Source organism: Candida tropicalis (genome assembly GCF_000006335.3).
Source record: "Candida tropicalis MYA-3404 genomic scaffold supercont3.1, whole genome shotgun sequence".
Classification (NCBI taxonomy): Eukaryota; Fungi; Ascomycota; class Pichiomycetes; order Serinales; family Debaryomycetaceae; genus Candida; species Candida tropicalis.
In genome coordinates, this window is record NW_003020038.1 from 1,577,966 (window position 1) to 1,603,994 (window position 26,029).

A 26,029-nucleotide genomic window follows, 5' to 3' on the forward strand; every position below is an offset into this window, starting at 1 on the left:
CAAAATAAAATGAGCAACAAAATAAGTCCGCCGAAAAAAAAAAAGGCTTACAAATAGTCATCTCTCTATACCCATCCACAATGAGCGATTTTGACATAGATGAAGTATTAAACCTAGAAGAAGAACAATATAATTTAGGATTTAAGGAGGGACAGGAACACTCTACCAAAGAACAATACTTAGAAGGAAAACAATATGGTTATCAAACTGGGTTTCAAAGGTTTTTAATTGTTGGCTATATTCAGGGATTGGTAGGGGAATGGTTGGATAATCTAGACAACTATAATGCTTCCAAATCACTTCAAGGTCATATAAATCAACTAAGTGAACTAATAACTGACATACCATTGACAAATGGAGATGAAGAAGTTGAAAAATACGAAAAAAACATCAAAAAGGCAAGAAATAAACTAAGAGTGATTGCAAACATAACTAAAGAAAATTGGAGAATTGAAAACTTGGATAATTTGGTTAAAGAAGTAGGTGGTACATTGCAAGTAAGCGAAAATCAAGATGATATGTGGTGAAAACATAATAACAATAGTAATGATAAATAAAACAACCTCACGTATACTAAAATTATACTAAAAATAAAAATCATAATCTAATGGTTTACATTTACTTTCTAGTTTGTAACTCAATATTCCACCCAAAGGACAATCAATAACTCCAATAACCAACTGCTCTCCATGTCCTTGTTCCATTGGGGCAAATCTTAAACCACAACATTTACCAATAAAGTCAATTGATTGTACTCTTGGTGTTACCCTCCGACGACTTGTCAATAAACTACTAGTTTCTATTATTCCAACATGGTCCAAACTCTCTGCCCAAGCAATATACTCTCCGTTATGACTAAACTTACAGTTTCTCACTGGTCCACCATACGAAGCATCACTAAACCCCAATGTTCCGCTCCAGGTTTGCAAAGATTGCTGTGGTTTCCTTCTATCCCATATCTTAACTGTACAATCCTGATTGCCTGTCAATAATAAATTCTCGTTGATTGGTGACCAATCACATCCGAAGCCGAAATCAAAATGCTTTGAGAATATCAATGGTTTTTCTCCATTTTCACGCTTATCCTGAATGAAACAATTTGTGTTATCTCCAGTTATGAATATTTCATTGGTGTTTCTCGAATTCAAAACGGCACAGTTAACTGGGAAAGTCATAGATTTGGTACTTTTAACTTTGTTTGTTTTCAAATCTATAACGCGTATGTTCTTGTCATTCGATGATATTATCAATTCATTATCTCTTTCATTGATTATTACATGATTAGTTATTCCATCGATATTATTGGTGACTTGGTATTCCCCTAAATTCTTCACATTTTCAGGATCTGATACATCCGATAGTACATATCCTCCTTCAAATGTTCCACTTACCAAGTAGTTGTTAGTACATTCTAAAGTCGAAACCTTGCTATTGGAGTTTTTGTTCAAATCTCTTGAATCTATTAGACAATCGACTTTCATGGCCCTACTAGTCACACCCATAGACTTATCTGGCATGATTCTGTTAATTTTAAAAAACGCATGACAATCTTCATCATCCGGATTTCCATTGACAGTTTGTAAATGTGCATCGTGGTAGTATACCAGAGGGTAATAAACCCCATTACCTATGTTAGATCCACAACAGATTAGATTTCTCAATTGTAGATGAGTTATATGAAGTTTCAATTTCCCAAAAAATCTATCGAATTTATAAAACTCTGTCTTCACTCGATAATCATAAATAGATAGCTTCTATAATAAAAAGAAAAAGAGAGTAATAATGTTAGTAGACATTCCAATGAAAAAATAATCGAAACCGTAGTCTCAGAATTCACATACTTCCATCGCATCTTCTCTTGAGTTTTGCATATTATGAAACCAGTTATCCTGGCCAACTCGAAGTCTGTCCTTGCAAAATTTTTCATGTAGTTTTCTTGGCCATTTGATTCCCTGAATATCACTACTTGTATCATTGCTTATTGTAAATGGGAGATTATCTTCTCTTAACTTCAACGAGTTTAAAATTTTCAAAATGTCCGCCTTTGATAAATTCGAGTCATCATCAAACAACAAATTGTACAAAAATGTCAAAGATTCAGATTGACTTAGTTCGTATTCATGCAAAGTTTGAATTAAATTGATGGTATTAACAGAAGTGACAGAGTCAGATGTGGCTGTTGTGTTTGTAGTTGCCATGTCTATGGTCGTTGAATCTTCGAGATCGCTGCACTCTTCCTCTGGCTCGTTCTCAACTTCTTCGTTGGGCACTTCGCTATCTTCGTCACTTATATACGCCTGTAGTAATGAATACGGTCTTAAATCTGATGATAGTATATTGTTAGTTGTAGTCGCCATAGTTTGATAGTTCCTTTGATCACCAGGGTCCGTTGTGTTATCAAGTAAAGTGGTTCCCTTTTATTTTTTTCTTTTATTTCTTTTTCATTTTTTTATTTTTTCTATAGATTCGGATTTTAGCTGGTAATAAATGTATCTTTTGAAACACTTTGATTCGACTTCTATCTCTTCACAGGAACCCCCCATCTTTCGTTTGTATCAAAGTTTTCAATCATAGATATTGTTTACATAACACAAGTACAGGTATTAGAGTGTTTATTTGATTCAAATAATGACCTAAAGGATCTGATGAATGATAATATTGAAAAGTAAAACAATTTCTTCAGAAGTAATCGAATTCTTACAACTAGCCTATATACAACAAGATAGTGGACAGATTTTATGAACAATATGCCAATAAAAATCATGCTTCGATGATGGTTCGTTCTACTGATTCATTGATAGCTATTATTTCTTGATTTTGTCCCGTCGCACATGATCAAACTACACGTGTGTTTTAACACGTGACTAAAAGAAATATCTATTTGACATAAATCTAACTACTTTAACATTTCTTCTATACGACTTTCCAAATCATCAAATTCAAGGTATAGATCTTTAATATTTTTTGATCTATTGTCAAAATTTTGGAGTAGTAGGTAAGTCTCATCTGTATGATTGGTCAATGTGTCGATTTTGGCTCTTAATTCCTCCTTTATGTGTTGTAACTCGTCTTTTCCTTGTGAGGCAATTTTTTGCAAACTTTCAAGCTCCTTATCAAATATTGATTGATCTTCTGATAAGAATTTGTTTTCGGTATCCAAAGCTTCTTTCAAAAACATGTGTCTAGTTTCTTGTTCTAAATAAAGGAACTTTAGTTTTTTAAACATTTTCTCATGAAGTAATATATCAGATTTTTTCACATAACGTTGATCTGATTGAGTTATTGAAAGTTCATTATTATCCAAAATTGTACGTAATTTGGTGTCTATTGAGTTGTCTTGAGTCATGTTGTTCGATTAGAAAGTACGTTTGGAGAACACCTCAATTGAATTGTTTGTTTTGATTTTCCCATTTTATTTTTTTGTTTCTGTATTTTTCTTTTGATAGTCGTGTCCGAATTAAATCTCAACTGGAAGACGTGTACTGGCATTCAAAAACGTGTACACATACACACCCACTTAGCAGTGATCCACAATGTGCTAAAGTTCCCACTACCGGCAAAGAACATTGATAGGACTCTCGTAGATTTAAAATAACTAGTAGATCAATTGCAAAATGGATTACACTAAAGGATGTTTAGCCAAATCGAATCCACTACTTTTTGCCTTATTAGTTCATGTAGGTGATATCTAAACTGACTATCAATCCCATACAGAGCAACATTCTTATGAGAAATAGAGTATATCCATAAAACGTGACCAAATACCTTTATCGTTCATTTATTATTAGAAGTAAATGACAACATCTTGCACATAAATTCCATTCTAAACTCTCCAGTCATTCTTGAACTAAAATATGAGGAAAAGAAACTTAAGTACGACAAAACTCATTACATCAGAACCTGAACGGCTATAGAAGATTATCCAGAAAGCTTTAGTTAATACAGTAATAACGTTTGTTCTATATAAAATTATGGCTTAGTAATCATACCTAACTACCGAACATTTACCACCTGACTTTTCGCGGATAAACAACTTAACAAATAACCAAGAGTTAGAATATAGCTTTAAAGTTTAACTTACATAGAAGAGATAATATCAAAAGAGAACTCACAGAAACAACACTAGATTCAGCCAGTTGATTGAGGAAAATACAGGTATTTCATTTCGTTGTTCTGTTAAATGTGTAATATCATAAAATACAATTTAAGTCATTTTTCTTCGTTAATTTCAAGAAAACTTGTCTGGATCATTTTACAGGCTTGTGTTCATGTTACATATTGCTTTCTACAGTTTACTTTTGTTCGTTTATGTATCCTAAACAGTTTTGTCTACCTGCTTTATAATAATTATTTTCTGGTACGGTACACGAGCTTTTTTTTTTTTCTTTCTTTAAAGTTTCATGCATAGTCCAACTAAATAGCCGCTCAAATAATTTTGTCCTGTTGAAAACTATCGCAACAAAGGGCTTCAAAAAAGAAACCAGAAAAAACTCAATGTTTTATATTGAGAGCATACATTTCCTATATTATTATAACAGAAAAGCCTACGACTGCTAGTCACGTTTTGAATAGTATTGCTAGTCTAACAATAAAATGTAGTTTCTTTATTTTCAGTTACTATTTTTCCAATGATAAGTACCAATCGGCGTACGAAAATATAAACCAGAAAACAACTCTAATAGTGGACACGATAGTACAAAAAGTAACCTTAGTTACAAACAAAGTAGTTTCTTAATACACATAGAGTTTCGGATACCGGTAATGGAAGGATGTGAAAAAGTAGGGAAAAGAATAACCGAACGAAGGAGAAGACCTGGTACAAACCAAAAAAATGACACTGTAGTCTAATTCAGTTTATGTCAACTATTTTGATATATTATTGTAAATAATTAATCTTCGAGTAAAAGTGTTGTTCAAAAGAAATTCATTCTACTACATGTGGTCAACAAGGGTACATATGATAAAGATCTTTTTCCTGTTCTGCCGGTTAGTATATATTTGAAATAACTCAATCTGAATATCGTTTGTTTTTAATTTTCCATTTGATATTATTTTCACTTGACTAATGGTAAGAAAGCTAATTACTAATGGTAGATTTATTGTGACTACCCCCTAATATTAGAAGAGAATCTTTTTTCATTGTTTGTTACCAAAGCATTTTTTTTCGCAGTAGGCAGAAGAGTAGCACAAATATAGTCAATGGGTAACGTCTACTTCGTTAAGTTTCTTGGACATGAATTAATGAATACCACCATGGATAAGAGAAACACAAACAAACAATAAAAGTTTCTTTTAGTTTTTACTCTTTTAGTCTCTAGTTCTTTTTGGAGTTGGAATGAAAAATTTAAAAGGGCAGTAAATTAGGCTATGTTTAGTACCACGAGAGAAATAACGGCCAGAAATTGTTCTTACAAGCATATAAAAAGAAGCAAGTATAACATCAGATCTTGTTATTGTTTATAAAAGGGGCACATAACTGTTGGTTACATTTCAAAAATTTTGCGTTTAATCAAACCATTTGACACCTTAAGGGGTATTCTTAGATTGAAAAATCTGATCATATCAGACTACTATAAAATAGCAAAGTAATAATACCAAAATCCAAAATTTGATTAACACAGAATAGATCTATAAACCAAGTATGATTATTCCCAAGGCTAGTTGTAAACAATTACAAATATTTCACTAAAATGACACCAAAATCAAACTTTTTTTTTTCAGCTCTTGGAGAAATAGTTTTACCTTTTTTTCGTTTTCTTTGTCCTTTTCTTTTTTAGCTTTTTTTTTTTTTTCAAAAGACAGTGTTTATGTCAAGATATGAACAATATATAGAAGAATAATTTCTTTATTAAATTATTCAGTCAAGTTATGAGGTTTAAATATTTTACTAGTTTTTTAGTACACTATTGAAGTTTGATCCCTACATATTTACCAGTTTATTATATTCTTCTTCTTTAGTTTTAGTTGATTCCAAATTTTCATTTTCCAAGTTATGGACAAAAGTAAAAATTTGATATTGCAAGATGACATGGATTCAGAAACATTTGAAAGATGCAAAAGCAGCTCAGAAGAATCAGACGATAATATTACACTAGATGTTCCTTCGGCATTATCTTTGCATCCAGTACATGGTGCATCTCAAGATTCGCTGCATATAAACCCTGCATTGGATTCACCTCAGCTCCTTTATGCACAACATGGTACCCTTGAAAATAATTTTACAGTGAGAACAGAGAGTGATTCACATCCAATATTATCTGGAAATAGAAACAAAAGTACTCATTATTTGTCGAGAAATAGGCAGCGGGAAAAGATATTGTTGAAAAAATTTGAAGATGAAGTTTTAAATAATGAAGTGGCATCCAAATCATTTAAAAGTTTAAGAAATGAAACCCAAGAAAAATATTTGTATCAAATAAGACGATATATATGTCATTGTGCAAATAAGGGGTTAGCTGATTTTTATGTTGATTATGACCTAGTAAAAGAATTGATTGAAAATGAAATAGAAAAACGAGGACAAATTACTGAGAACACAATCAAAAGTTTACGTTCTTCCTTGAACAAATTGTATCACATGAATACAATTGTATATCCTACAGCACAACCACATATAATTTTAGGTGATAACATAGTACAAGAAATTATGAGTAATTACAAAGAAACCACCAAAAAGAAAAATACTCAAGCTATTGTTGAAGGTAGCAGTTCTTCATCCTCAACACCCTTAACTTCTCGGTCCACAACACTGAAGGAACCAAGCGATGCTTCAATCATTTCTGGTAAATCAGGAATATCATCTTCAACATCCACATTCCCTTCTAGCATTGAAAGTAAGGAACAATATTATCCTGAAGGAGAAGATGGTGGTCAAGGACAAAATGAATTTCCTGGCTCGGGAGCTGATCGCCCTGAAGTTAAGTTTAGATTGAGTACAACTTCTAAAATCAAGTTGTTACCAGAAGAAGAATCGTTATTAAACAAGTTTAACCAGGAAGTTTTAGAAAGTGAAAGAACAGCTGATATTTTAAGCAGTTTAACTGAAAACACCTTTAAATCTTATGCAACTGATATGAAGCGGTTCCTTAGGTTTTGTGCTCGTCAAGGGAGAACTGATACTTTTATTGTTGAAAACATTTTAAAAAAATTTTTAACATCCGAAGTTGATAAAAGCAAGAAAAGCAACTCCAAAAAATTAAGAACTAGCTTGTTGAAGTTGCATCAGTTGAACTGTCAAGCATATAATCTTGATTATTCAGAAGGTGACATTGTCTTTTTAATCAATAAACACGTGGATGGAAGTGGCACTACCGGTTTAGCTAACGAATCACCATTTTCAGTCGAGCAATTTAACTCAACCAACTTGTTGGACAGATTAGATGAGATGTTGAACACTACCAATCAGTTAGGGGGCATAACAGAAGCAAATAAGATTTTGCATAAAAATGAATTTAAGCGCTATGCGTTGTTTTGTTCCAACAACAATTTTAATCACTTTCACGTCAATGGTGAGACAGTTGTTCAATATTTGGAAGAGTTGACTAGAAATGATTCAACCATCAATAGTAAGAATTTGAGAAGATGCTTAAAGAAGTTGAGTTTGTTGCATTCATTGAATGAGGAAAATTTCGATAATTATCCAACTTCAATCGAGAACATAGAATTAGTTGAAGAGTTTATTAAAAACTTCAAGGCTGCCACCAGTGGCATCACGCATCCAATTTCAAGTTCAACTGATCCTTCAAGTAGTGGCGATGGAACAAGTGCTGGAACATATTCCGGAGTTTCATCTTCAATTTCTTCACTTGGTGTAAATGTACCACCATTATTTTTGAGTGAACAAAGTGGAGAAGGAGGGTCTGCTAATAGAGAAGAAACAGTCAGTTCACTGTCATCAGAAAAGTTCAACAAAGATGCTGGTTCAAGGGAACCTATAAATGTCAGTGATACCCAGGGACAAGATGAAAATTTATTATCTGCTTCGCCACTAAGTGCTATTTTACAACCTGGTGCTACTCCAAATTGTGTAGAAGGTGAACTGAAAGAGATCGCAAACAAGGAAGACAATCATGGTGATGATAATGAAAATAGTGAAAACGAAGTGAACCAAGACGAATCAAATGACGGAAACAACTACCATAAAAATTATACCGAAATTGATGGTACTATTGATTCCGATGAGGAAGAATCTGGAAGTGTTAGTGATGACGAAGTTGATGATTCCGGTAATAAAGAGGAAGATAGTAGTGATTCGTCAATTTACACTTCCAAACGTCAAAAATTAGAGTCTTTACCGCCAACTACCGATTTCATTCCACCATTTGTTATGAATAGCGATATTAGAACTGTAATTCAATTGGTTGAAGAATGGACATTAATTGTCAAACGAACAAATAAATGGGGATTGGGATGGATAAAAACCCATGTTGACCATCAAATATACAATGACAGAAAGATACTCATTGAATTTATTGAAGATATTTTGCCTGAGTTAGATGAAAAAAATAAAGGAAAGACTATTACTGAAGTTGATGAAGATCAAGTATATGAAATTGCTAAAGTTTTTGATCAGTACATTACTAGAAGAGAGATCACGTTGAACGATTTGATTAGAAAAATTGTCAATAATCCAGTTTACTCAAAAAAAGAGTTTTTAAGAATCTTTACTAGAAGACAAGCAACTGAAACATGATCATGCGGGATACTAAATTAAACTCTTCTCTAATATATTCAATAACTACTATAGATTTCTAATATATTCTTTTTTTCATTTTATTTGATAATACAAATAATGCCCTAATTCATATCTTCAATTACTCCTCTCAACGTTTTCAAATTATAGAAATTAGCAACGTTATTAAAGATTTGAAACTTCTTTTCCATAGAACGTGAATCCATAGTTTCTATCCAGCTACCCGAACATTTGCAATGTAAATCCATATAATTCCCTCTAATTTGGTTACATTTATCACATTTCAAATCTTGACTATAAAATTTGACAAACAATTTATTAAGTTGTGAAATGATACCTTCTTCAATAGCTGATTTATCGTATGGCTTATGACAGTTAGAACAATTCCAAACAGATTCTTCGTTTTGACAGCAGAAATCAATATCTGTTATATGGTTACAGTAATCACAAATAACTTGTGGAAGTTTCAATGAAGAACTTGGGTTGTTAAAAACAGCTTCTTTACTAAATTCTCTGATATCAAAAATTTGTAACAATTCCTTTCGTAACAATCTAACTTCAATAGTTCTCTTTTGTGATAATGCAAAAATGGCACATAAAAACTTCACCAATTCCAAAACCGGATTCTTCAAATTCAAATGTGATCCAGCCAATTTTGGAAACTCATATTCCTTTTTAAATTCTGGATTTAAAATGGCTTCAAGTTGTCGACGATACAACTTTTCAATTCTTCTGGTAAGCGGTTTTCTGAAAATTTCAATGACACCATTGTTGATATCTTCTTCATCAATTTCCTTGGCTTCCAACTTCTTTTGTCCCCTCAAAATGTGAACAATTTGTGTTGCTCTTGGTGTATTTGGATTCTGGGTACCTCCTCCAAGTAGATGTTCTGACTTGTACTTTGACAATGCATCTAAGAAAATAACAATCCAATCTTCAAATTCATTTTGGAAAAGAATAGGCAAGAATTTCTGCAAATGCCAATGATTCTCAGGTATCAAGTTTTGAATCTCTTCATTGACAATTTCTGTGCAACATCTACCACCGTAGTTAAATTCATCCATCCAAACTAAAAGATCCCAATACTTCACAATTTTCAAATCTAAAAAGTTGAATAATGGCTTAGATCTAGCAGCTTTCAAAATATACTGACCATAAGCATAAGAATTCTCAACGGAAACCTTAGTAGTTTGAACCAACATTCTGTTTCTGTTAGCAAAAATAACTTGTGCTCCCATCTTTTTAAATTCGTTGATTAATTGTAAAAGGGCTTTTGAAGTTAAATTATGAACGTGGTAATGCAATGCTGGATCATACAACAATGATTCGTTTTTGTTAACCCATGTTACCAAGGCATTCATTATAGAGTCAGCATTCACATTATTTCTTAATGCATCATCCCACCAATCTTTAACCATTGATCTGAGAATAGCCAACGCTGGACTTGAAAATGAATCTTCTGCAAATGTTGATGCACCATTGTTCATGTCGAATTGAACACCATCTTCTGCCAAATCAGTACCTTCTGCTTCATTAATAAGTGAACTAGTAAGAATTGTGTTGATAGTTAAAGTACCAATTTCAACTTCCAAACAAGTGGTTTCATATATCTCAGGATTATTGATAGTAGGGAACTCCAAGTTCTCAAAATCGTGCACTCTATCTAATTCAAACCCACCAAGATCTGGAGTAGGATTAGACGACCACCATAAAACAATATTATTTTCACTCAATCTTCTCGCATACTCTATGTCAATTAAGAATCCCAAATTTTCAATTTGTAAATTACAAAGTGGCACTTTTGCGTATTTAGCAAAGGTAACCAAATTCTTAATCCAGGAGGCCAATACAAAAAAGTGATTGATAACTCGCTTGGATATCAAAGTTTGCCAACCAACTGCAGGTAATGACAACTCTCTAATATTCATTTTGACTGTAGGGAAATCATTTGACGTTGGAAGCAAGCTCAAGATTCGTTCTGTATATGGAGACTGAACAGCAAACAAAGCTTTTGTATTTCTCATTTCATGTATCTTACCAATGGATTGATTGAGTTTCTTGAATAATTTGGAAGCATCATGATAATAGTTAACTTCAAATGCCATATCTTCTGGATACTTGACAATATTTGAAACTTTTTCCAACTTGTCTTTCTTTGTTTCATATATTTCCCGATATATTCTGTGAATGTTGCTTGGTAATTCCTGTGCAGCAGCAGAAGGCTTCAACACAAACATTTGACAATCATTTTCCCATGTTTTAAAAACAGTGAAAAATTCATAACTATTAGTGACAATATGCAACAAGTACACCATGTCCATGTCAAATTTTCTCAAGTATGTATCAGATTCAACCTTTAAAAGTTCTTTCGTATTGAAACCATTCTTAAGACCTTTACCAAGGGCTCCGACTCTAGTATCATCAAATTTAACTGTGTTACCAAGATCAATAATTGCACGTGACACAGGATCAATATTGGATTCATAAAGTCCTAAAATGTTTGAATCTTGTAAAATTCCGTCAACATCTTTCAACTGATCTTGAAATACAGATTGTGGCATTGTAAGCTTGTACAAGTTTGTGGCATCATGACCATTAGGCAATATAGCGTTGGACTTTTCAACTTCACACCCAGGAATTATTTTCTTTGTTGATAACTCAGATTTGAATGTAGCATATACCTTTTTGGGGACGTGGAAATTGAAAGAATGGACCTTCTCGCCAGCCAGAATATAAACTTTTAAGTCACCTGGTTTTGATGGGTCCGGTTTATATTCCAAGATTTCCCAATTTGAGCCAGCAATATTCTCAGCACGTTTTCTAATCATACCACCAACAGTTGATCTTTGTGAACTTTCAGCATTAGAACCAAATAATTTTCTTCTTCGTTCTCTTCCAGTAGCTTGTACTTTCCACTTTGCCTTTTGGTATTGCAAGAAACCTTGATAATCGTCCAACATGGACGGACATGGACCATTCAAAATTGCTTGATTTCTCTCTTCTTCTTCAGCAAGATCCACCATATTGGCTCTTCCAGACTTTCTCTTTCTTGAAGTAACTTTACTGATTTTGGTTTTTTCCACTGATGCAGCAACTTCACCGAAGTCTTCAATATCCTTAAGCTTGGCTTCCTGTTTTGTTGTTTTCGTGAAAAATGAAGAAATTGAACTCTGATGTTTAGTGTCTTCTTTATTCTTTACTATTCTTTTCAACCATTCTGGGTGTTGTACTCGAGGAACGGGATTTTTAACATTTTGTAAAGCAGCAGGAATGGTGATGATTTTCTGAATAACCGAAGCCAATCTCTCAGCATAATAATCCCAATCAAGAATATCCCTTGGACTGAATTTATTCAATGAAGGATCCTTCAACCATTTCTTCAAAAACAATTCTTTCTTATCAGAGGAGAAAATAGAAACTGGAACCGCACGTTCGGTAACTGGAGCCCCAATGGGTTTAGCACTGATAATATACTTGGTCGCCAACCCAGCATCTTTAACCATTTCCTCTCCTAAGAATTCACCTAATCTTCTAGCAGTAGTAATTGAGGTGGATTTTTGAGCACCATATTCAGCTAAGGACTTGGACATACTTTTGTTCTCACAAATCAACTCGATTAAATCTTCATCCTCTAACATTCCACCTTTAGTATCTAAAACATCCAACCAATTGTTGGCTACAGTTGCAACAGCCTGGTAACACGTTTCTAAAGTATTTCCTTCCAAGAATAACTTGAAAATGTCAGATTGGAAATTTTTAATCAATTGTAATTCCCCTCTTCTCTTCAATTCAAAACCTTTCAATTCTGCCAATGACCCATCATCATTAAAAACAGCGTATCTCTTTTTCAAACCTTTACCCTCTTCTTTAGACGTTGGAAGAATCATGGCCTTATACGGACCGTCAAGTTCAAAGAAAATAGAATTATCAGATCTTGTTTCGTATTTAAAAGTCTCTGGATCAACCAAATCTTGATATTGGTGATTTGTATAAGTTTGGTGCACCAAATAATTTAACATCGAACAAGGATATTCCAAGTGGATCTTTTTGCCATCCTTACATTTCAAACTGTAACGGTCAGGGAAAGTGCTTGGAAGAATACACCAAATACCATCAGTATCCAACTCCAATGGTCTACCAATTCTTTCAACCAATGATCTTGCCATTTGAATAATTGTTGCACCAGTAAGACAAGTAACACCTGCCATCTCCATTGAATACCAACGAGAACCCTTTCTCATGACATAACCATAAAAGGAGTTCAAAATAACCTTATGCGCTAATTGCAAAGAATCATAAAGAACAACCATTTTCTTTGCTTCATCTCTTGCAATAGTATCACTGGCATCAATTTTGCCAACTTTACCTTTCCAAACTTTTGCTAACCCCTTAAATTCATATCTACGATCACGGAAGCTTCTAACAGTGTTCACATAAAATGGATTTTCCCTTTGACAAATGATTGCTTCTCTTGTAACCACTTTACTGGCCTTTACTCTATGATAAACTTTTCTAGAATAATCAGATATTCTCTTTTTGATCAATGAAGCTTGTTCAGCATAAGGCAATTCGTCAAATGTTCTTGGAGGTAACCACGGCTTTGCACCAGGAAATGTTTCATTCTGCAAAGTTCTTTTAATCATATTGTATTCATTCATTTCTGCAGGATAATATTCTCCTCTCCATGCCCAAGGCAATCTTCTGTCACAGTTTTTTCCTGGTCGGTTAAAATCACAAGCTGCACAATCTTCTTCTGTTTTCATTGAATCAGGTTGTAAACGATTTGTTGTCATAATGTTAGGGTACATGGATGCCACATCGACGTGGTAAATAAGTGGCTTTTCATGTCTAATAGGTGTATTCTTCAAATTTAATAGAGAACTTTCAATCTTGCTGTAGATCTCTTCAAAGTTTTCAACGTCTTCCAATTTCTTACCATTTTCTACCTCTATGCAGAATTGCATGGAATTGCGCAAGTTGCCCAACAACTCATCAATAGCTGTAGGGTCTACCTTGAAATCGGTGTCGATGTCACTTCTAAATACACCAGCTTCCAAAGATTCAACATGACCCCCAACATACGTTTCTGATTCTAATAAATGTCCATCATAGAATCTTTCAATTGGATCCGCATGCTTATTCGGCAATAGAATGTTTCCTTCATATGCTTGAACAGAAAGCAACATTTCACACAAGGTACCAGTACCTTTTCTTAACACTTCATCAGGATTCAACGGAATAATTGTACACAACGAAAAGATAAAAGGATGAACATATTTGTAGTACAAGTAATAGGTTGCAACGGCATCAGATACAGAATACTCAGATAACAATTGTGGCTTTTCATATGCATAAGGAGTCATTAATTCAGGATCCAATTCAGTGGGATTATAACCTAACTTGACAGTAGTGACGGCTTTCAAACCTTGAGAACCTTGAGGCAAATATGAGTCTCTCTTGACCCATCGGAAACAATCCATGTGCACACAGTATTTAGATTTATACTCATCTTCATTATCTTTCGCAAAACCAATTTCATCAAACATATCCATATCGTGGAATCTAGCCCTCTTTTCAACAAATGGCCAATCGAAAAAATCCCCGTTAAATGTTGCAATCACGGTAGGTTTAACTTCACGGACGTGTTCAAAAAACCTCATCAATAAATGCTTTTCATCTGGTTCATTAAAAATTGTAAACAAACCTGGATATTCTGGTTTAGGAGTGTACTCAAAATCTTCAATATCCTCAGAAATAATTTCTCTGTTTGTGATTAAGAAACCTTCACCATCGATCATATAGGAAATCATCATTATTTGATCAACCTTGGCATCAGGGAACTTTAAAGGAGCTTTTGTGGTTTCGATATCAAACGCAAGAACAACAGGGTCTGCAAATGCAATTTTTTCTTTGTCTTCAACAATCTCGATCTTTGAATGCTTAGCATATACATCATACCATTTACCAACTCTTAATTGTTTGTCTATGGAAACTCTCACGTGGTATGGAACATCATATTCTCTTATATCATCAATGTAGGTAGATGGATCTGAAGAAGAGTCAACGTCTTTAAAATTATAAAGATCTCTAGATTCTCGTTTTAGTTGATTGTCTTTAATGATTGGTGTCAATATCCTTTTAGCAGCCAACAAGTCTTGATTATTATGAAAACTAAGTTTGATTAAATTCTTCTTAAGCCCCAATAAATGGTTAGGCAACTCCAAAGCATCTTTGATAACACGACTGAATTTTTTGACATTACAAGATTCGAGATTCTTTCTCAACCATTCTTCAACCTCCAGCTCATGATCTCCTGGTAATACATCAATGAAAAAATATGGATCGTACTGTAGAGTAGCTTTAAAACTCCCTCCTTCTTCATCAAGAAAATAATAGTCAACACCAGAATATCCTGTCAAATATTCATCACTCGGTATAGTTGTAGCATGAAAATTAATCAACCACCCTTTACGTGGTTTATTTCCATCATTTTCCCCGTGATCAAATCTATCAAATCCCATAAGTGAATCAATATTGTCTATTCGTTGAACAAGCTCTTTTCTTTGGACTGACTCATTGAGCATAGGATTGTTGGCAACATATGGATCAACAACTTGGCTGTTTTGTTGCAGACGATATTCTTTTGTATTTCTATAATTTGTATTGATTTCATTCTTAACAAATCGGGCGGACGTTGACCCTTTAAATCTATTTGGACGCAGTGACATAGTCTATTAATGTTGATACTAATATCAGTAATAAATAATTCCAATTCTGTATAATATAATTGGCTAGAATGAAATGTCAAACAAAAAAAAAAAATGAACAGTAGAAACACCGCTGAGATATATACGTCTGTGTAAAGTGAATCTAAGTAACCATCGAGAATTTTTTTTTTCTTTCCTTCTTATTTCAAACCACACGCGTAATCCTGTATGAAAGTCAAATCAACATCTCCGCGTTCTGTACCATGTGTTGCAAAACCTACAACGAGGTTGTATTCAACAAGAACCCATTATCATGAGATGTATTTACACGTGAAGCAATCAATAACACTTGTTCTGAACTATTTCATAGATCATATCATATGTGTGAGTGAGAAAGCTTCCTTTATATACAATTTTAGCCATTGCAGTACACCACTATTGCCATATTAGTGAGATACCAAAGAAATAAAACAAACATACAAATAAACAAATAAACAAATAAACAAACCAATAGAGAACAACCAATGCTAATAGAAGCATTCCTGTTTTATATTTTGTTAAAATAGAAGCAGTATCTCAACCAGTTTATTTAAAGTATCTAACATGGTGTTAATATCGAGTACGTTACGAATATCCATCATCAAAACCAGAACGTTACGATTTGCAGAACTAATACTTTTGAATTTAACTGTAATACATCAAGAACGAACTCTTCCACTTCATTACTCTATGTTCTAAGCACACCAGCTATTTCTCATGGTGTAACTGTTGAATCTATCAACGTATGTCGTGCGACATCACGTTTACGACATTTGTTACTCTCAACTTTTTTTTTGTTATGTTCTCGATATAAAACCGAACACAGAAAAAAAAAAAAGAAAAAAGTTGGCATTTCAATAATAAACATTCTTTCATTTCGACTTGCTTAACTTCAAAGATATATCATATTTTTATCATAATAAACAAAGTACAGTAGAATAACATTGAATTTTAATAAATTATAATTTTAAGTTTATAAACATTTGATTTTTGGTACTGTTTATATATCTTCCGTTTAATCATTTCCATCAACATGAACAATCCCATGAATAATGGTATGCAAAACCAGAACAACAATGGTAATCGTCAACAACAACAGCAATTTAATTTGCAAAATATAGCTCCTCAACAATTAGCGCAGTTGGTAACTGCAATGAGAACTTCATATGATCAAGCTAAGAATTCCACAAATGAATCAGAAAGACAGCAGCTCTTTAACCGTGCTGAAAATATCAGAAGATTATTGGCAAGATATCAAGCACAAAAGAATAGGCTTCACCAACAGCAGCAGCAGCAACAACAACAACAGCAACAACAACAACAGCAACAACAACAACAGCCACAACCACAACAATCGCAGCAGCAACAACAACAACAATCTTTGTCGGAGCATCAACAACAAATTCAAGCAGTTCAAGCACAGGCACAAGCATTAGCCCAAATGAACAACCTCAACAATAATTTTAATCAAATGAATAATATGAATAATATGAATAATATGAATAATATGAATAATATGAATAATATGAATAATAACCAAGTTGGATCCCCTATGATGCAACTGCAATCACCAAACTCTTCGCTTCAGTCACCCATGATTCAACAAAAGCAAGTTAATATGGGTACACCAATGAGACAACAGTCGCCGCTAATGCAACAGCAATCGCCAAACACATCACAATTCTCATCTCAACAACTGCAAGGTACTCCACAACCTCAGTCTCAGCAGACACCACAACCAAACAACAATAATATGTTTGGAAATATGAATTCTTCTGGCTCTTCAAACATGAATTCTGGACATATGAACGGGAATCCACTTGTGAATAATATCACGATGGAAAGGTTTAGCCAAATTAGACAGAAGTTGGCAGAGGTTCAACAAAAGGTTCAATTGCTAGAACAAAGCAAGAAAACAAATAATATTACTCCGGAACAAATACAATTAATCGATAAAGAGATATTGGAACTTAAAACTAAATTTCAACAATACCATAAAGTTGGCTTGTACATAAAGAATCAATTAGCTCTTCAGGCAAAAGCACAACGTCAAAAACAACTTGAGCTACAACAACAGCAACAGCAGTTACAAAATAATACCAATGCTAACCAACTACAGCAACAACTGCAATTGCAAAATACTCAACAGAATTTACAACAACAAATGCAACAAAACCAGGCTCAAATGGCTCAGCAACGTAGTTTTTCTCCCCAGTTGCAAAATGCTCACCCACCACCATCACAGCAACAACAACAACAACAGTTTTTGAGCAATCAACACCGTACTCAAAGTAATAAAAACGTGATGCAAATGCAATCACAAGCTCCAACACCTATGCCAGCTAGACAAACTCCACAATTGCAAGCAAATCCACCTCCAGTGGCAATGAATTCACAAGCACCAACACCGTCGTTTCCTATTTCTCAACCTACACCTTCAATGAATAGACCACCACTGGTTGCTCCTTCAGTGTCAGCACCGATTCAACAACCACAGCAGCAGCAACGAGCACCAAGTAGACAAGCTTCCGCTACACCTCAGAATCGTTTCCAACAACAGCAAACACAACCACAGCCTCAACAACAACAACAACAACAACAACAAGTGCAACCACCACAAATTCCACCAAGCACAGCCCAAGATAAGGTACAGCTGCAACGCCAATCAACTTCTAGTGCTACTGGCACACCTGCTGCTAAAACCAATGGACCATCAACAAGTAAATCTCCTTCTGTTGCCAATGTAAATTCTGCTGGGGCATCGGGAACAGCTGGGGGTGCAGCCTCTAATGAAGGAAGCGGGCAAGCAACTGCGCGAGGAACCCCACAACAGAAATCGCGTTCATCTATGTCGTTGAATTTGGCTGGTATTACTAGGCAATCTGCTCCAACTATTCCAATTTCCAATTCCATTAATGTGAAACCACCAATTGTAACTACTTTCAATAGTGCGAATGATGCAAGACCGACATTAACAGGTGGTGCCGCAAACTCAATGAGTATTTTGTTGGATACTCCAGCAATTACAAAATTGCCAACTTTTGATATTGAAGGTGATACCAGTTCACTTGATGCAAATGCTACTGGAAGAGTATTTAATAAAAGAAAGTTGACCGATTTAATAAATACTATTGGTGTTGATGAAGGTGATGGGAAAACTACTATTGATGGAAATGTTGAAGAATTATTATTGGATTTGGCTGATGAGTTTATACATTCTGTTACTAGTTTTGCATGCAGATTGGCAAAACATAGAAAAGTTGATAGTGTTGAAGCAAGAGATATCCAATTACATTTAGATAAGAATTGGAACATTAAAATTCCTGGTTATGCTATGGATGAAATTAGAAGTAACAGAAAAGTTCAACCAAGCAATAGTTACAATCAAAAAGTTCAAGGGGTGGAAGTTTCCAAAGCTGTTAATGATGATATGAACAATGTATAGATGGCATGCTGTTGTTGTTTCAAACAAGAAATCAATTGAGACTGAAACTTTGTTGTAATTACAAGACAACGGACGACAAAAAATTACGTTGTATCCATATGTGTATACTTATGATAAACAAAGTCGCTATATACAATAATTATTATTATTATAATAATAAAAAAAAATAAAAAACTAATTGTACTATTATAAATTTTTAAGTTTTCTAATTTTCTTAGCCCAGTGTTTATGTTCTTTGTCATATATACCTTCTTCAACTCCTTTCAAGAACCCGTCTTTGTCATCCAATAACTGCCATGGAGTTTTTCTCAGAGCATCATCCTTGATTAAGCATGCATCAATAAACTCACATAATTTCTTATCATAAGGTTGTTTGGTAACATTATTGATCTTGTTTGTTAATGTTGGCGCATCTTCATTGACAATTCGTTGTAATAAATCCAAAATACCTTCAGGGCCATTATATGAATTCATATCGTTGATTCCATTGGATTGGCCATTACCCTCCTCCTCATCATCATCATCATCTGTCCATACTGGAAGGCCACTGGCCAATTCTATTAACATCAAGCCAGTAGACCAAACGTCTGACTTCACACCATAATCCATACCTTGAATTCTTTCTGGGGACATATACATTGAAGTACCAACAAAAGTATCTGCCATTGCAAGAGAATTCGTTAATTCACGAGAAACACCAAAATCACACAACTTGAAATCACCCCTATGTGTCATTAAAACATTATTTGGCTTAATATCACGATGAATAATCTTATGTGTAGTATACAAATATGTCAAACCAGATAATATAGCAAAAGAAAGTTTCTTTAAGACAAAAGTTGGAAATTGTTTATTGTCGCAAAGCGGCAAGATCTTATCCAAAGAACCACAATTACAGTACTCCATACAAATAACAATAGTGTTATTATTGTTTAAACATGCCCCGTAAAATTCAATAATATACGGTGAGTGGCATTCATGTAGTATTCTTAACTCACGAATAATTTGGGTTTGGATAACACTTTTCAGGTCAATATGAATAATTTTTTTAGCCATTGTTTTTTGAGTGGGTATATGCAAGATCTTGGACACCGAACCAGAGTTACCAGATCCCAATTGCTTTAAAGTCAACAAATCTTTACTATTCAATTTCAATGAACTGGTTGTTGCTATAGGAGATTGTGCATCTGTTACTAGTTGTGGTTTCGGCTCTAACGGGGATGATGAAGTGGATTTGGTTGGTGATATGGAAGATATAACAGTTTGTCTCTTACGACTCGGTAAATGGTGATGATTGTTCTGATGGAGACGTTGTTGGTGATGATTCATATTTGATAAATCCAAGTTTGATATCTGATTTAATATTAAATCGGTGGATGCCTCATTGTCCGGGTCAACATTTCTATTACTTCTATTGATATTAAAAGGTGAAGTGGAGGATGATCCAGGACCAGCTTTTCCACCAGCACTTGTAGGTCGACTCAAAGTTTGACTGACAATTGCACCTGATCCAGGTGATTGTTGAGAAAATGCCAATGATGATGTAGATGATGTGGGTATTTGTGCAGGGGTATTTGAAACTGATGAAGATGAATTGGATAAATTGAGAATTGGAGCTGGACGTTGCCTCTTTTGTCGTAATGATGTTGGTTCTCTGATATCCATTGTATCGTTGGAGATTAGATTCTCTTTGGATTTGACTGGGGAGGCGTCCAAAGAAAGTTTCTTAAAGTTCTTTCTTCTCAAACTTTTGGTTTCCATTAACGGTTGATCTAAAGTTTGACTGACAGAACTTGGAACAGGTGGTAATTCCTTTTCTCGAATATCGTCTGTAAGATCCAAACGATTTAATTTCGACATTATAATTGGTATTGTAGTTGTTAAACGTTGATATAAAACAATGAATCTTTCAAAGGAGCTTTTCCTTACTTGAAGTTTTTTTTTTTTTTTCTTCTTCTTCTTTGCTTTTTGTTGTTTTGGGTTTGTTGTGGTTTTGGATTTCTCGTTGTCCCAGAATAATATTTTTTTTTTCTGTACATGAAACTTTTATTGTTTTGTTTTGTTTTGTTGTCGTTGTTTCGTTCACTTCTCGGGCGAGCCATTGGCCTGGACTTGGTCCAAAACGTTTCGGTCTAATTCGTAACAATCCGAATTAGTTTCTGTTGCTTTCACTATAATCGACTTCTTCCTCTTACTATCAATTATATAACTTATCGCCAGATTTTGTAATAAAAAAACCTATCATAACAATCATCCCATATTCCAATTCTTGCTGATAATTGTCATCTCTTTTTCATTGTTTATTTATCTTTCTTTTATCTACGATTATGGGCTGCTACAGACGTGTTTTCATCTGCAGCTGGGCCAGAATTGCAATGTCAACCCTGAACCCTTTATTTGGCTCAAGCAAGAAAATCAAGATTCAGTAAAAAAAGAAAGATCTTAGAAAATGAATAAATTCTATTACATGAAAATAATGTAAAGCTACTATCAATAAACTACTCTGTAATATTTGTTCAACGTGTCAGTGTTTGATTGGTTGTGTTGAAGAGTGTTTCATTCTATTTTTTTTGTCTTCTCATTATTAACTGACAACGAAAGTAAATTATATCATACCATGATTCCAATTAAATTCCACCAGAATATTCAAACCAATAGGAATGTATTCTAAGATTGCAGTTGTAGAGTGGATACCACTACTTACCAGCTTGTACATCACGTAATTTTTGGAAATATTTTTGTAAATTTCTAACATGCAATCATCATATCATCATATCGTTAAGGAAGAAAATGATATCTCCGAGAATATGACTAAACGAAATTTTAAAACCATCACTATCTAATTTTCATTTCATCAAAAAAAGCAAATATGATTTCCATCAATTGCGCTTTCTAATTTATACTACTATAAATAGTCTTTATTCTCGGAACGTTTTTTTGGTTCTAATATGTCGATCCGATCTTACTTCTGCAAGTTATTATATATATTTATCTCCTAATTTTTGATGAATGTCTGATTTATATCTATTAAGCTATAACCGCTTGTCCCATCGTTGAAATATATTGCCAAGAATCATAATAGCCCAAGTCTTCGGTAGTATTCACCATTTGATTCCAAACACCATATGATTTACACAAATTTGTAATTTATTTTCAAGCCGATGTAGAATTTCATGGATATAAAAGAGTTGTGTGAAAGAACAGAAAAAAAAAAAGCAACAACATAACCATCAAGAAATCAATATGAGGGTATAAAGATGTCTGTAATTATTGTTAGTACCTAAATCAAAGCGGAAATCTATTTCCTTGTTGCAGATTTCCTGGGGATGGGTTTATCTATGTTATCAAGTGTTAGATAGAGAATGCCCCCTTTTTTTTTAGTCTTATTTTTATTTTTCATGTTTTGCTTCTCGCTACCAGATGTAGCGATATATTTTTGTCTTTTTTTTTTGTGTGTATTTTAAAATGATGCACATTGTGCGGAAAATCAGAAATTCTCCACAATACCATCGGCAAAGTATGATACACCATATTTGGAAATTGAAATGCAAGTTTCTTTAAATACCAAAATACCTTAAATCCACCGATTGAGCATAAGTAACGACACATTTGGATTTACAAATTTAAGTCTTTAGCTAAATATGTGGACAATAACTAAGAGGAAATAACAAATAAAAAGAAATTTCGTGTATCTTTATATTTATCTCATATTTTTTTGTAGTAGTAGACATTATCCGCTCTGCTACGAAACATGCATACGTTGAGATAAAAACTTCTAGAAAATGTTGAGTTTTCATTATTTGCTCTTCTAATTTGCTTTTGCTTTTGCTTTTGCGGTTGTCTAGGTTGTGAAAGTTTCCTATTTTGTTGGCATTACATTGGATTGAATTTGTTATGATATGTGCAAGTTTCCTTCATGTTTCTGATTTGTGATGGAAAAACATTATTGATTGACAAATTGTACATCTTATTTCCGTTACTTCCATTTGAACAAAAATAGAAAATAGCAAATAAACCTTGAAACATTGTCTTAACTATTTGGAAGCAAGTGATTTAAAAATCTACTTTCGCAATAAAAGAACCAACCACACCAACAACCGGAATTTGTCTAGATATCTTACTGTAGTTCATTCCATATCTAAAATTTCAGTTATGGTAATTTGAAACTATTTTTTATTTTTTATTTTTCGCTATATTACCTGGCGGTGGTACAAATACCCCACTGCGCCGAATCATACATTCAATCTCCGTTGTGCTCCTCCTCCCGCTTTTACTTTGACCTTATCGGGCCCTCGGCCCCACAACAATCATACCATGAAAACAAAGCTACTTTCTATTGTTTCAGACTAACATGTGCGCCACATATAATATGTCCTTGCAAACATGATGAAATATCTCGTAGTTGATCAATAGCTGTGTCAGTCACTGAATCTGACATTGATTCGACACTAGATGTCATTATACTCTTCGTGCTATCATCAATCAATTACAACCACTTCTTAACATCTACAAAGTAATCATCATTCACTATTAAAAAAAAAAATAGCCGTATATATAATTTATATAAAATAAAAAGTCTAAAATAATTTCTATCTATTTTGTCTAGTTCGTTTCAACTTTTTTCTTCTGTTTTCATAATCTCATATAATCATCATTTTCTTTTTTTTGGTTGCAAGAAAAGGAGAGAAAAAAAAATTAGATGCCAAACCGATTAAGAAAATACCAAACGATTGTCCCATACATTTATTCAACTCTAATTAACACCTGAGAAGTTACTTTGAAAATCTTGATGATTATTGTTTTGTAATTGGGAAGTTGGTGGTTGTTTTTGTTGTTGATGTGAAGGAGGTGGAGGAAGTAATTGAGACTGAGAATATTGTTGCAACCCTTGGTATTGATTCATCTGTTGTTGCTGTTGTTGTTGTTGTTGAGGAAAACCATGAAGTGGAGCTTGATTTGGATATTGTGACGACAATGGAACATATTGCTGACCATAATGAGGTTGATGTAAAGGAACTGAACCATACTGTTGTTGTTGAGTGTATTGTTGATCTAAACCAGTAGTAGAGTGTTGTTGATTATTGATTAACATATTAATCTGATCAGTTGGTTGATTCATTGGTTGGATCATATGATGTGGTGGTAATCCTTGATGTAATTGAGAATGTGGATGTTGCATTGGATTAGAACCATAAGGACCTTGAATAGGTGATGTTGGTTTCATTGTAGGAGTTGATTTCTTCTTCTTTGTACGACAGCTAAGACAAACTTTATTTCTACCATGATCACTTGGATCTAAAGCCTTAGCACACCGATTACAATTACCCATTTTTTCCAAATTTGTTCTTCTAATTTTATCATTTTCACGACATCTCTGACAAACTTTGTAATTATTTGTACCTCGACCATTTTTCTTCTCTTCAGACTCAGCATCTCCATTGGCATTAGGTTCAGTAACAATATTACCATTTTCATCTTTGACCAATATAGAAGTATCTAAAGGACCTGAACAATGGACACATTTACCTTGAGCAGCACGATTAGCTTTTCTTGTTCGTAAATTCTGTCGACAACTGGGACACAAGACAAATTTTCTTTCTTCTATTGGAATTTCAGATCCACATCTACGACAAACACCTTGTTTATCCTTTGTTTTCTTTTGCCATCTTCTAGATCTTTGTCTTTGCAAGTCTCGACAATGTTGACACAATTTGAAAATCTTAGGTTCTGCTAATAATTTCTGACCACCAGATGAATCATTAGCTTTGGGAATTATAACTGGTTGATCAAACTCTTTTTTACATCTAGTACAATTCGACCTAACCATTTGTTGATCCTCATTATTAAAAACCGCAGTGGGGTGTGAATGCGATGATACAGAAGATGCAGATGAAATACTATGTTGATGTGGTGGTTCTTGTTTCAATGAAGTAGGTGAAGTATTATACGAACCATCTTGTTTTGAAACCAACTGTTGTTGAACATGTAACGGTGGAATAGGAGCAACAAGATTTCTATCACCATTATTAATATTATTGTTGTTATTGTTATTATTATAGCTTAATGGATTTGGTTGTGGATCACCATAGGCAGAATCATACATTTGACGTGGTTGTTGATGTAAAGTATACTGACCAAATGGTTGATTTGGTATATAATTTGATGATGGCATTGGAATGTATGTTGGTGGTGGATGTAAAGGTTGTTGAGACGACCCACGAGGTTGTACTTGTTGATATTGTTGAAATCTATTATCTGTAGGATTAACATATACTCCTGGTTGTTGAGAAATTTGTGGTTGTATAGGTGAATGGTATTGCAGTTGCTGTGAATTTTGTTGCAGTTGTTGCACTTGTGGTTGTGATTGAGAATATTGAGGTTGTTGGTACGAATTTTGATTATTATCCTGAGATATGGGATTAGTGTTACTATTATTATTATTCACATTGGGGTCCAACTGATGCTCTAAATAGGGTTGATCCATGGTATTAGGTCTATAGTAATTAGCACCGTATGCTGTAGTTGCAGTCGACAATATGGTGGACACTTTTGATTTTTTGATTGCAAAATAATGGAGCAGGAAAACAGTAAAAATAATAATACTAACAATAGAATATCACCACTTAACCAACTAAAACAAAACAAAAACACACACACACAGTATTGTTATTTATTATACTTTAGCAATTTAATACTGAAATCTGAATAGTTAATACTTCTAAGGGTCCTTTTTTATTGAAACCAAAAGGAATTCTTCTTTCTACCGTCTAAAAATCTTCCTTAACTCGAAGGTTATAGTAATTCACACAAGAATATATACCTTTTACTTATCAATACTGAATTATGTTTTGTTAATTATAGTTAATTACAATTGTCCTGAAATTATACAGTTGAATTATTTTTGTTTGAGTTTATTTTTTTTTTTCCTTTCTAATTAAAACACACAGGTTGTTGATTTTGTGAGGGAAAAATTCTATTTTGGTGTCAGATGGAGAAAAATACAAAAAAAAAATTGTTCTAGATATTAGGGGTCTCTCTAACAAAACAGGAAAACAAAAAAAAATAAATAAACTGGAATGGTGGAGTTTTTGGAAACTAAATACTGGGATGAGTTTGTTGATGATTTTGGAAGTATTTATATGGAAT

At 33.7% G+C, this 26,029-nt stretch overlaps 9 protein-coding genes across 9 annotated transcripts; 3 read left to right on the forward strand and 6 right to left on the reverse strand. All coding sequences in view use genetic code 12, as the record gives it.

Moving 5' to 3' along the window:
- Positions 1-80: 80 nt before the first annotated feature.
- CTRG_00703 (ribosome biosynthesis protein) lies at positions 81-527 on the forward strand (the record flags this gene model as incomplete). Its single annotated transcript, XM_002545876.1, has 1 exon — positions 81-527. One exon carries the CDS (start codon positions 81-83, stop codon positions 525-527), a length of 447 nt encoding a protein of 148 aa, XP_002545922.1.
- Positions 528-584: 57 nt separating this feature from the next.
- On the reverse strand, positions 585-1,517 carry CTRG_00704 (uncharacterized protein; the record flags this gene model as incomplete). Its single annotated transcript, XM_002545877.1, has 1 exon — positions 585-1,517. The coding sequence occupies one exon, from the start codon at positions 1,515-1,517 to the stop codon at positions 585-587; it is 933 nt and encodes a 310-aa protein (XP_002545923.1).
- Positions 1,518-1,826: 309 nt separating this feature from the next.
- Positions 1,827-2,357, reverse strand: CTRG_00705 (uncharacterized protein; the record flags this gene model as incomplete). Its single annotated transcript, XM_002545878.1, has 1 exon — positions 1,827-2,357. The coding sequence occupies one exon, from the start codon at positions 2,355-2,357 to the stop codon at positions 1,827-1,829; it is 531 nt and encodes a 176-aa protein (XP_002545924.1).
- Positions 2,358-2,896: 539 nt separating this feature from the next.
- Positions 2,897-3,346, reverse strand: CTRG_00706 (uncharacterized protein; the record flags this gene model as incomplete). Its single annotated transcript, XM_002545879.1, has 1 exon — positions 2,897-3,346. The coding sequence occupies one exon, from the start codon at positions 3,344-3,346 to the stop codon at positions 2,897-2,899; it is 450 nt and encodes a 149-aa protein (XP_002545925.1).
- A 2,646-nt stretch (positions 3,347-5,992) lies between these two features.
- Positions 5,993-8,692, forward strand: CTRG_00707 (uncharacterized protein; the record flags this gene model as incomplete). Its single annotated transcript, XM_002545880.1, has 1 exon — positions 5,993-8,692. The coding sequence occupies one exon, from the start codon at positions 5,993-5,995 to the stop codon at positions 8,690-8,692; it is 2,700 nt and encodes an 899-aa protein (XP_002545926.1).
- A 104-nt stretch (positions 8,693-8,796) lies between these two features.
- On the reverse strand, positions 8,797-15,420 carry POL2 (DNA polymerase epsilon catalytic subunit; the record flags this gene model as incomplete). The annotated part of the gene is made up of 1 exon (XM_002545881.1): positions 8,797-15,420. The coding sequence occupies one exon, from the start codon at positions 15,418-15,420 to the stop codon at positions 8,797-8,799; it is 6,624 nt and encodes a 2,207-aa protein (XP_002545927.1).
- Positions 15,421-16,471: 1,051 nt separating this feature from the next.
- CTRG_00709 (uncharacterized protein) lies at positions 16,472-18,883 on the forward strand (the record flags this gene model as incomplete). The annotated part of the gene is made up of 1 exon (XM_002545882.1): positions 16,472-18,883. One exon carries the CDS (start codon positions 16,472-16,474, stop codon positions 18,881-18,883), a length of 2,412 nt encoding a protein of 803 aa, XP_002545928.1.
- A 186-nt stretch (positions 18,884-19,069) lies between these two features.
- Positions 19,070-20,743, reverse strand: HST7 (mitogen-activated protein kinase kinase; the record flags this gene model as incomplete). Its single annotated transcript, XM_002545883.1, has 1 exon — positions 19,070-20,743. The coding sequence occupies one exon, from the start codon at positions 20,741-20,743 to the stop codon at positions 19,070-19,072; it is 1,674 nt and encodes a 557-aa protein (XP_002545929.1).
- Positions 20,744-23,636: 2,893 nt separating this feature from the next.
- WOR3 (Wor3p) lies at positions 23,637-25,367 on the reverse strand (the record flags this gene model as incomplete). The annotated part of the gene is made up of 1 exon (XM_002545884.1): positions 23,637-25,367. One exon carries the CDS (start codon positions 25,365-25,367, stop codon positions 23,637-23,639), a length of 1,731 nt encoding a protein of 576 aa, XP_002545930.1.
- Between the last annotated feature and the right edge of the window lie 662 nt (positions 25,368-26,029).